Here is a 12,314-nt window from a genome sequence, read left to right on the forward strand (position 1 = left end):
TGGATAGATGCTTCCATTTTTAAGAAAGAAGCTGATTTCACTGTTATTCAAGGTGAACACAATGGATGTTTTTTCATCAAGAAATTGTATCTTATTACAAAGGAGCTTTAGGAGAAGTATACTATCTTATGAATAGATGAAATCAGAAATCGGGTATAGCACCTGAACAGCAGTTAAGGAGATAAGGATAGTACAAGAGAAATGAGATTTATGAACCTATCCTTACTTCGCTTCAGCAGCATAGAGTGCTTTAATTTCTTCAACATCATCGTAGCTGCCAAGGAATATTGGAGACCGTTCGTGTATATTCTTTGGAACTAAGTCAAGTGCCTACAAATATGTATAATTATTACCAATCAGTTCATGATTTACAAGGGATGAAAACATTTTAGACCAAAGCCTCAGAGCAGTGCTTCTGAGTTCAGAGATGTGAATTTTTCATTATTGTTTTAATTGTCATGACACTGGCTGAGAGATCACTCCCTTAATGCAGTAAGTCAGCAACAGTTCTTAGGCATCTAACTCCTCTTCCCAGGCTAAGTTGGTTTGGGTATATTGCTTGTCATATATAAATTTGCTTGGAGATTTGCCTTAAGAAGGAAATTTTTCATAAAGAGAGTCTATAGAATGGGTTCTCATAGATACAAAATCACTGTGAAAGTGTAAAAATAGTTTTATGACTTTGTGAATGAAAAAAGAAGGTTTTTGAATTCTGAAGTTGGAATTAACAGATGACTAGAACTAGTGATTTATATTTTGGTTGATAAGCAGAAAGTTAATCGAGTCGATACCCGTTGCTTTCCAGTAAAAGCTTGACCTCCTGCTTGTTCCATCAAGAATGACATTGGAAAGACTTCATAGAGAACACTGTTCCATACAAGTTAAACCAAATTCAGTCACAAAAATTAATTGTTGTTGTAAATCTGCATTTGTAAATTTGTTTTGAGAAGTTGAGGGAGAGAGAGGAAGGTGAAACATCAGTACTTACCGCAATTTTCCGTTGGGGCTCTTCTTATCAGCAGGGTACAAAAAGATACCACCATAAAGTAATGTGCGGTGGACATCAGCTACCATGCTGTAAATCATTCTTGTATTATTAGAAATTAAAAAAATCCTTCTTGGAAGAAAGGAACCACATCACATTCAACAGATATAAATCATGCTCAACAAAGAGCAAAATGAAACCAAATTAAAAGTAAAAATGCAGTCAATAATTAATGAGAAACCAGTATGTTATTAAAATTCAGACAGTAAGTAACGACAAGCAAATAACTTTCACTACTGCTCCAGGTGAATATTCACAGAAATATTTGCTGAATCAAGGGATTACTATTTGGAATACCAAAAATTAATGGGTTTAGGTTGAGTACTTAACCAAGCAAGTGGACTAAGATAACTAAAATTTAATTCAATTATAAGCAGGTTAGGTTCAGATTAAGCTACCACACCCCCAAGCCATAGAACATAGTTTTAATTATTCCAAACTTGTTTAATTTTTAAATATGTTAGGCAATATAATTTAGTATTTGCAATTGCTCTTGTAGAAAGGGTTGGCAGCATAGTTTATCGTTACATCTAACAGGAAGAATTAAAGATTTGCCCCTAGGCTCAGTTTTTTGTTCAGATATCAAAACATGCATGTCGCACAAATAATTTTGAATATAGAGCATGTGAATAAACCATAAAAACCTATCGGCCACCAATGAAAGCTGCAGAGGACATTTCTGCATCACATCTTACATAATGGCCCCAATGTACTGAAATTATAGAAACCTTCATTTCATCCCACCATGGTAGATATTTTTTGTTGTCATAACTGTGGTAGCTAGTGAGGAAATAAATCATTCAAATACCCATACATATTGTAGGGTAGATTGAGAATTCATGATACCTTCCAATATATCGTAGAGATTTTGGTGATGAACCATCTTTGGGGAACTTGCATTGTTCCACATACCTTAAGTTAAAAAAAAAAGTCAGGGAATTGCACAACGGAACTAATAGCATGATAAAGATTACTAGTTAAACATACTTGGCTGTTGGAGCATCCCAATTCTTTGTGTTTCCTTCATTTACTGAGTAAATTTTTCCTTTCTTTGGAATCTGTGCAGGAAGGCAGCACAAGCTCCAAAGTAAACTAGAGATATCATGTACAAAGGTGAAATTTAAACCAACAAAGGTGCTTGTTAGGCCAATACTCAACTACAGAAGATTTGTTGAAAAACCCATCTTTGCAGCCCTTCATTAGGACTATATTTAAAGGAAACAGTATTTAAATTGGAAAAAAAAATAAAAAATTCAAAGCAGGGCTTCCCACATATCCTCCTTAAGGTGTCAGCAAGTAGGGAAAATATTAGAGGAAAACAGCATGTTAATGTGATTGTTCTGGCAGTCAAATGATAAATCTTACCTTAATGTTTGGGTGAGTAAGTATGAACTCCCCAAGTGATGGATCAAGGGTAAATCCATTAACACCAGTTCCAGTGCTTAACACAAGCTGCAAATAAGTGTAATGCAAAATTAAGGCAACACCTAGAATAAGTGCAGTACCAAATTAATACAACACCAGAGAAAAAGATGGAAGTCTAGACTGCAGAATGAAGAAGCTCATCAACCAGTGTCTCATCAAAATAAAAAGACTCAAATTACAAACAGCTGTTTACTCATCCTATCCCGACATTCTGAAATAAGCTGCCGCATTAATTTATGGAAAAAATTTGTATGAACACACAAGAAAGGAGATCCTTTGTACCGTGCAAGAGCTTCCATACATGCAATAACCAGCTGCCAACATATTCTTTCCAGGTTGCAACACATTATCAAGAGTTGGCTCACCACCATCTTTCACCATATAAATCCCAAAGATCTATATAAAAGAGAAGACATCCAATTGACCACTGCAATGTCAGGATAGTTTTGAAAGAAAATTATTTTCAACATCTGCTAGTGCAAGAGTATGTTGAAGCACTCATATAGCCATAGCATGTGTTGGGATAAGAAACCATACAGTTCCAATGGAAACACCACAGTCAATGTTAGAGGATCCATCCAAGGGATCGAAAACAACACAATACCTGCAATATTACAAAAAAAAAAAAAAAATCAGAATAAAGCATATTAACACAAGTTTACATTAATATTTTAAAACAGAGATGCTACAATAACTATTAGACAACACAAGGCACCATTGGCCACCTTCCACGCTTAGATGGCTCCACAATTGTTGCTTCTTCATCCTCTTCAGATACAAGGATGCACTGGTAGAAGATTCAAACTCTTAGGAATGGAATAGTGTGTTTCCAGTTAAAACATTCAAGAAATTATCTAATGACTTACTGTTCGGCCACTGCTTACTAAAGCCTTGATAAAAACTTCATTCGAAAGCACATCCAGTTTCTTTTGCTCTTCACCCTTAAATAAAAAACAGATAGATGATATCATTATAAAATCATAAAGGAACAGCTCATGTGATGTGAATATACATAGGATTAATTGAACTAAAGGGATGACAAGATCCCAAATTTGTAAAACTAAGCTATCCCATTTTTTAACTTGGAGAGTAACCCATTTTTGACATAAATGCCCCACAACATTGTGATTAGAAAGGATTAATTGATTAAAAGGGACAAAAAGATCTCAAATTTGTAAAACAACCTCTCCCATTTTTGAACTTGAAGAGTAATCCATTTTTTATAAAAATATCTTTCGACATTTTGATTATTTACATATGTGTTTTAAAAGAAAGGGAAATTTACAAATTAAAACAATGAATTGAAATTTCAGGAGAACTTGCCTGAACATTGGTCTCTCCAGCAAGTCCAATCAGTTTGGCAAGACCCGCCTGCAATGTGAAATTTCTCAGACAACAATAACCCAAAGGACAGAAAAAGTTTAAAACAGTAATATTCTTCCCTCCAAATATTACAAGGACTCAAAAAGCACAGCAACAGGTCTTTTCTCCTTTGAGAATTCATTTCCATAAAAAGAATTTCCGCAAATTTAATTTACTATTTGACATGAACAAGCCATTATGCATATAGAAAAGATTAGCTGACAATCTCACTTCTACCCACTAATAAAATCAAAATATTCTTGAACTAACAGCTTGCTTGGTTGCCGAGGAACCAGCAGAAAAGGAAGGAATAAAACATAAAAAAGAACATTAGCCTTGATCTCCCTTTGAATGTCTGAAAAGATGAGAAAAGCTTCATAATAATAATAATAATAATAATAATAATAATAATATATAAATAACAGTAGAGAGAATATTATCTTGTTGTTGAGTTAGAAAACAGATAGAAAGAGGAAAGAAAGCCAGGACAAGAATTGTGGAAAATCTTATTTATATTCAGCTGTCTTGCTTCCTTTTCCTTTTTCTTTCTTTCCCTTTGTCCTTTTCCCCGCGGTTTCCAATATCCAAACGGGGCCCTATGCCTCATTTCCTTTTCCTTTTTCTTCCCTAACCTCCATCTTGTTCTTCCTTGGAATTCTCTATTCCTTTTCCATGAATCCCCAAACAAAATAGTGATCCAACCAGTCAAGTCTAGCACAATAATTTGGTAGCCTCAATCCCGGTAAATCAAACAGCAGAAAACCTCAATTTCAAATTGATCTCACGGATCGCATTGACCCACCACCTCCTTGACTTCAAAAATCAAACTTACAGACATGAAAACAAAATCATTTCCTCATAAAAAAAGAAGAAGAAGAAGAAAACGAAAGCAATCGAGAGAGACCTTATTAACGGCAGTGCAGACGAACTTGCAGCCGAGCACAATGTGACTGAGCAAGATGGTGAAGTCACCGCGTGACTCGGGATGCCTGGACTGCTCGTTCAGCACATAACGCGTTATGGTCATCAAATCGGTGCGGTGAGAATCAGCCTCGTGATCCATCGTCCCGAATTCCCCAGGCAAAGACAGCGGTTAGGGTTTTGAAAAAGGAAGCAAGCAGCGCTCCAGAGTATCAGTTTGCCCTCCCCTCGAGGACGGAAAACGTATTATAACGAGAAAGGAAAGGGATTGTATAAATGTGGCAGGGGATGAGAGATGAGGTTATCAGATAGAAATAGAAGTTTCGGACGACACGTGGTGGCTCGGCCGCTGAAGGCGCTTCGAGTGGTGCTGAGCAGGGATAACGCGTTGCGTCGTCTTCCTCCTCCTTATTCGGCTGTTACGAGATTTTGTCCACGATTGCAGTTATGAGCTTTGGCTGCTGCTCGAATACGACGGTCCCTGGTGGACTCCGAGGAAATTTTCTTGGGGCCCGTGCCTCAACTGACTATCACATTTGCCTTTTTGACCTGATTTCCCTTTTTTACCCTTTTTTTTTTGCCTTTTAAAAAAAAATTAAAATGAAAGCATCGTAGTAGAACGCGTTGTTCCAAAGCGATTCCAAGACAACTTGTTAGCTTTTTTTTTTAAAAAAAATATATATATATAAACATTTTGAAAAAATTAATGTGGGTGAATTATTTTCATATCGATTACTGTCGGCGCTGCCCCACTTTCTCTTTTCTTAATCTTAATCTTCTTCGAGATAAGGGTTCCACCTAGACGCGCACCTCCAACGCGATCAACTAAGTGGCGGAGTCGTCGACGACACGTATTTTATTATCTTTTCCTTGATTTTAATTTTATTAAATAGTATAAATATAACTTTTAATAGTTATTATGAATTATCATTGGAATATATTTATATTTTAATAATTATATATTTTCTTAAAAATGAGTATGGATAGATTTAGATATTCAATTTTTTCCCAAACGTTCCACGCGCCATTTTGGGAGAGTTGACTTTATTTAGTTCATACAAAATATTAAATAATAAAAATTAAAAAATGATTTTTTATATTTAATTCATTAAAAAATATATTAAAAAACTTACCTATATTTAAAATCCATTTGATAATGAACCTAAAAACACTTTTAATATTTTCAAATTTTTATCATTTAAGTGTTAAAAATACTAAAAATATTTTTTAAAGTCACTATCAAACACGCTCTTGTACTTCTTGTAAAAATTAAGGTTGGTTCATGTGTAAGGCACATGGAGGGGATTGGTAATAAAGTTGATATTATATAAAAAATTTAATTATTTAATAAAAATGATAAAAAATTAATTTATTAAAAAATAAAAAATTTAAACATTTAAGTATTTTTAGGCATTTGTGCTTAAAAGGGTATTATAGGATCATGATAATTCTATATATATATATATATTCTATAATAAAAAAGATCTAGATATCAAACTAAAAGTAATTAATTATTTTTTATTATTTAACAAATAAATATACATTATTATTTTTCGAGTTAGTGAGTATGACTTTAAATTTCCTAAAATTTTAAGATTAATAATAAACAAACTGTGGACCCCGTATTTCGGCTCATGCGCTTCCACTTGATGGCGAGCTCGATTTTTAATTTGAAAAGTTTATTTGTTGATTAAAAATGACTTGGAGTCGCCACTTATTTTTGTTTTATTTTTAAAAGGGTAAACAAAATAAGAAAGAAAAACCCTAAGTGCGACTCCTGGTTTTGGAAGAGGCGGTCTACGAAAAACCGGATCGGGCTTGGGGGTCAGGTTACTTATCGGGAAGGTACGGTGAAAACCATAGCACCCCTCTAAGTCCCTAAAGTCGGGTCTCTACTGATAAAATGAAGTTGATGTGGCAATTGATGAGTAAATCAATGAATATCTTGAATGATCACGCATATATGAGAATCAGAACATGTATAGTAAATTATCAGAATGAGAATGTATGCATACCTGGGCCACGAGCCACAATGCGCTATCAAGAAACGGAGTTAGCACACAATTAATGAATACGGAATATAGCTCATACATATCAAAGTGTAAAATGAAGATCAGACAAAATACATTAAGTACAACATTTGATAATCAAAAGGGATTCAAACATCGGGCCCTCACCAAAACCCAATTTATTGTTCATGAATTAGTCTTATAAATTTCGTGTTTTATAATTATGAAGGAATCATTATTGCTTATGTAAAATCAAGAAGACCAGAAGATTATTTAGGAACTGAAATGAGATTAAAACTATTCGAGTGAAAACTGGATTATTGGAGTTTATTTGAAAATTGAAGTATTTGGGATTAAATTCAAAAGATTAGAGCTTCGGATATTAAAATGAAATTTGTCAAGGAGGATGAGAAATGAACTTTAGGAAATTGATCTACTAGAATATGGGTTTTGAAAGTTGAATTTGTAATAATAATAATAATAAGGAATGAACTTTAGGAAATTAAATTGCGATGATATAGATTTTTAATAATAACAATAATAATAATGATAATAATAATATTAGGAAATTGAACTGAGAGAGAGTATAGATTTTTAATAATAATACTAATAATAATGATAATAATAATAATAATAATAATATGATCATAATAATATGGATAAACAAAAGGGATTAAAAGAGCTTTGGAATTAGAAGGGCTTAAGGTGAGAAGGACTTTGGAAATGTGCTTGGGACATTAGAAACTAATTGGGCTTTGGAATTAGAAGGGCATAGGGTAAGAAGGCCTTTGGAAATGGGCTTGAGACATTAGAAACGAATTGGGCTTTGGGATTAGAAGGGCCTAGGGTAATAATAATAATAATAATAATAATAATAATAATAATAATACTAATAATAACAAGATTTTGAGAGTTGAATTAATAATAATAATAAGAATGATATTTTAAAAGTTGAATTAATAATAATAATAATAATAACAATAAGATTTTTGAAATAATAATAATAATAATAAGGTTTTAAAAGTTGAATTAATAATAATATAATAATAATAATAATAATAATACTTTAAAAGTTGAATTAATAATAATAATAATAATCATAATATTTTAAAAGTTGAATTAATAATAATAATGATAATAATAATATTTTAAATAGGGTAAGAAGGCCTTTGGAAATGGGCTTGAGACATTAGAAACGAATTGGGCTTTGGGATTAGAAGGCCTAGGGTAATAATAATAATAATAATAATAATAATAATAATAATAATAATAATAATAACAAGATTTTGAGAGTTGAATTAATAACAATAATAAGAATGATATTTTAAAAGTTGAATTAATAATAATAATAATAATAATAATAATAATCATAATATTCTAAAAGTTGAATTAATAATAATAATAATAATAATAATAATAATAATATTTTAAAAGTTGAATTAATAATAATAATAATAATAATCATAATAATAATAATAACAATAAGATTTTTGAAATAATAATAATAGTAATAAGGTTTTGAAAGTTGAATTAATAATAATAATAAGAATGATATTTTAAAAGTTGAATTAATAATAATAAGAATATTTTAAAAGTTGAATTAATAATAATAATAATAATAATAATAATAATATTTTAAAAGTTGAATTAATAATAATAATAATAATAATAATATTTTAAAAGTTGAATTAATAATAATAATAATAATAATAATCATAATAATAATAATAACAATAAGATTTTTGAAATAATAATAATAGTAATAAGGTTTTGAAAGTTGAATTAATAATAATAATAATAATAATAATAATAATAATAATATTTTAAAAGTTGAATTAATAATAATAATAAAAATAATAATATTTTAAAAGTTGAATTAATAATAATAATAATAATAATAATAATAACAATAAGATTTTTGAAATAATAATAATAGTAATAAGGTTTTGAAAGTTGAATTAATAATAATAATAAGAATGATATTTTAAAAGTTGAATTAATAATAATAATAATAATAATAATTTTATTAATAATAAGTGTTGCATACAATATACTTATGCCCTTTTTTTTATTGACTTTTCTAACACTTTGAGAGTATCAATGTGTAATGGATAGATTGTGAAAAAAATTAGTATATATTTTTTTATAAAATGATTGATATTAATGATAGGTTTAACGTCCACAATACTATCAGCTACTATAATGTCAGACATATTAAAGACAATATATATGAAGTAGAAACAAACGAAAACTATTGTGCCGCTTTTTATGTACAAAATGCTGCTGAGATAGAAAGAGGAGCACCAAGATTAGTCATTAATTATAAACCTTTAAATAAAGTATTACAATGGATAAGATACCCTATTCCTAATAAGCAAGATTTACTCAAAAGACTACATAGTTCTGTAATATATTCAAAATTTGATATGAAATCTGGATTTTGACAAGTTCAAATTAAAGATGAAGATAGTACAAAACTGCTTTTACTGTCCCTTTTGGTCATTATGAATGGAATGTCATGCCTTTTGGTCTCAAAAATGCCCCTTTTGAATTTCAAAATATTATGAATGATATTTTCAATCCTCATTTTCAATTCATAATTGTATACATTGATGATGTTTTAGTATTTTCTGATTCATTAGAAAAACATTTTGTTCATCTAAAAAAGTTTTTCAATGTCATTAAAGCCAATGGAATGGCTTGTTCTGCTCCAAAAATGAAATTATTTCAAACAAGAATTAGATTTTTAGGACATGAAATTTTTCAAGGAAAAACAAAACCGATTCAAAGGTCAATAGAATTTGCTGACAAATTTCCTGATGAAATAAAAGATAAAAAACAATTGCAAAGATTTCTAAGTTGTTTAAATTATGTTTCTGATTACTTCAAAGATTTGAGAATCATTTGTGAACCCTTATACAAAAGACTTAGAAAAAATGCACCTGCATGGACTGAGCAGCATACTAGTTTGGTTAAAGAAATTAAACAAAGAGTCAAACGTTTACCATGCATCAGCATCCCTCATCCAAATGCATTGCTCATTGTAGAATCAGATGCATCTAATTTAGGTTATGGAGGCATACTAAAGCAAGAATATAACAATCAAGTGCATATAATTTAGATATCATTCAAGGATCTGGTTGGGCGCTCAAATAAATTATTCAACTATCAAAAAAGAAGTTTTATCAATAGTTTTATGTATTTCAAAATTTCAAAGTGATTTGATAAATAAAAAATTTCTTTTGAAAATTGATTGCAAAGCTGCAAAAGATATTTGACAAAAAGATGTTAAAATTTTGGTTTCAAAACAAATTTTTGCAAGATGACAAGCTTTACTTTCAAATTTTGATTTTGAAATCGAATTTATCAAAGGAGGGTTGAATTCCCTTCCTGACTTCCTTACTCGGGAGTTTTTGCAGGGTAAGGATCCTTCTCCATCCTAATGGGTACTCCCGTTAGGCCTCAAATTCCTTCCTCATCCAAGAAAACAAAAGCTTCATATGCCATGATTTCAAACTTTTCAAATGTTCGTCCTACTTTTCCTTTACAAACTTCAAATTCCTTTCAAGTTTTGAGTCCAGAGTTTCCTCCTCTTCAACCCCTAAAAACACTGTTGTTCAGAGACAATCCAGCCCCAACACTATTTCAACATTACCTTCTCCTTCTCAGTCTCCTTCTCCTTCATTTTCTTTTAGTCAATATATCAAAAAACCCAAAACCTTAGAAATTGCTTTCATTGAGCCAGAGTTCAATTTTGAAGAGATTCCTAAAATCCTTCCTTACATCTTTCCTCAAGGAGTCAACTTCAATTCTAATGATCCTTTGAAAACCCGTCAATTCTATGAGTTCATCTTGGTCGACACCGATTTAGTTGAAATTACTCATAACACTGACAAAAACAATCCTCAGATGATTGCTTTTTCCAAATGTCAAATTCTCAGAGTCATGACCATTGCAGACTGGAATAAAAAACCCTTCACTTGCAAGGCCTTTAGTCAACCTTTTCATCCCATGAGCTACAACTACATAGATTATATGGATGCTTGGTATAATATGTTTTATTTACAAAGCTACTAGCATTCTTGGTTCCTCCAATTTTCAAGAAATTGCAATACCCAATTTCCTGCTTGGTTTAAAAAATGGTGGACTTTCTTTGGTCTACTAGATTCCTTATTTCCTCCTGAAATTCAAGAAAAATTCAACTTCTACAAGAGCAAGACTTCATATCAGGCTATCACTCAGCCCAGACTCCTAACTTTTTGTTCGAGATTAAGGATTCCATGGATTCTCTCATGGAATATTATCAAGAAGTAAGAACAACCTCTTCCATTTCCATTATCTCTTTCGAGAGAGTTCAGCATCAAATGGTGGGACAAATTCAATCATGATTTTGTATGTCAACAGAAGGTTTTGCAATTAATTTCAACAAGGCCAGGATCATCAAATTCAAAAGATTCAACCAGTTCTTCTCAAGGACCGACTCAAGAAGAATTCTTAACTTTGAAAAGCAAATGTCAAGCCTCATTAGCAGCCGCTACTGATTTAGAGCAATATCGTCAAGGACTCATTCAAACCCTCAAACAGTTTGGAGATCAAGAAAATGAAGAAACTGAAGATGCAGTCTTATCAGATGATTCATACGTAGACCCTGAGTTTATCCTTTATGGAGGACCTATGGGTCAGTCCAGATAAAAGATTTCAAGAATCTTTTGTACATCTGTATCTTTGTAAATTCTGCTCCCTTGTTTTTATCCAGTAAAAAAAAAAAAAAAAGTGAATAGTGTTTTTAAATAGTAAATTTCGTCTATGACTCAAAAGTAAAAATCAAGAAAGTGACTCAATGAGAACGTGATGAAATGAAAAAGGAAGACTTACCTTCTACCATCCTCCTACACGTGGAAGAAATCAAAGACACCAAGCCTTCTTGAAGCCCAAAGCCTCTGCTATAAATAGAGCACCAAGGCTTCTTCCTGAGGCAGAGTTTAGAAGAGTTAAGCGAGAGTTGGAGAGAGTTTGAAAGAGTTAGAACAGAAAAAATTATTAGAGAGTTCAAAATTTCTGAGAGTTCAAAAATTTTCTTTTGTAATTTTCTTCTTTGAGTTCGAGTAGTCATCCCTTTGCTGTCAACAACCTGTTGTCATCAACTCTCTGTAAATCAAGGTATATTTCAATAAACAAAATTTTCAGATTCAAATATTTCTGTTATTATGCTTAAATTTCTGCTATAAATTAGACAATATTAGACATTAAATATTTCTGTTTTTATGCTTGGAGATAATTAGACAGAATTAATTATTGCGTGCATGAACTGTTGTATGTTCTGGGTGCAAATGGTATCAAAGCCATTTTCTGCTTGAGAACTGAGTGGTGTTACGAGTTGGAACAGTAATTAATCGCAGATTTCGTCCTGACTTAGTTCGGGTTGAATTTCTTGTGAACGGTTGGTCAGCCTGTGATAAGCGGTGTTTAAGGGCAAAAGGAGCGTAAGTCCCGTGTTGATCCGCTTGTGGTGGTCCCTGTTCAGGAAATTATCTGAATTGATTAAGGATAAA

At 31.4% G+C, this 12,314-nt stretch overlaps 1 protein-coding gene across 1 annotated transcript; it reads right to left on the minus strand.

Moving 5' to 3' along the window:
* Positions 1–5,223, minus strand: LOC117907603 (fructose-1,6-bisphosphatase, cytosolic-like). Its single transcript, XM_034821198.1, has 12 exons — positions 4,737–5,223; positions 3,794–3,841; positions 3,337–3,411; positions 3,196–3,257; positions 3,008–3,074; positions 2,753–2,866; positions 2,411–2,497; positions 2,033–2,103; positions 1,892–1,957; positions 989–1,075; positions 792–867; positions 1–330 (listed from the first exon to the last, which is right to left on the minus strand). Exons 1-12 carry the CDS (start codon positions 4,893–4,895, stop codon positions 223–225), a joined length of 1,020 nt encoding a protein of 339 aa, XP_034677089.1. The 5' UTR covers positions 4,896–5,223; the 3' UTR covers positions 1–222.
* Between the last annotated feature and the right edge of the window lie 7,091 nt (positions 5,224–12,314).

The sequence above is a fragment of the Vitis riparia genome, chromosome 18, assembly GCF_004353265.1.
Source record: "Vitis riparia cultivar Riparia Gloire de Montpellier isolate 1030 chromosome 18, EGFV_Vit.rip_1.0, whole genome shotgun sequence".
NCBI lineage: Eukaryota > Viridiplantae > Streptophyta > Magnoliopsida > Vitales > Vitaceae > Vitis > Vitis riparia.

Bases quoted from the DNA above. Each gene is read 5' to 3' on its own strand.
- LOC117907603 (XM_034821198.1), bottom strand. From the start codon at position 4,895: ATGGATCACGAGGCTGATTCTCACCGCACCGATTTGATGACCATAACG. The intron at 2,498-2,752 runs GTACAAAGGATC...ACTTATTTGCAG, and splicing joins TGTATGGAAGCTCTTGCACG to CTTGTGTTAAGCACTGGAAC. The intron at 1,076-1,891 runs GTATCATGAATT...AATGATTTACAG, and splicing joins TCTCTACGATATATTGGAAG to CATGGTAGCTGATGTCCACC.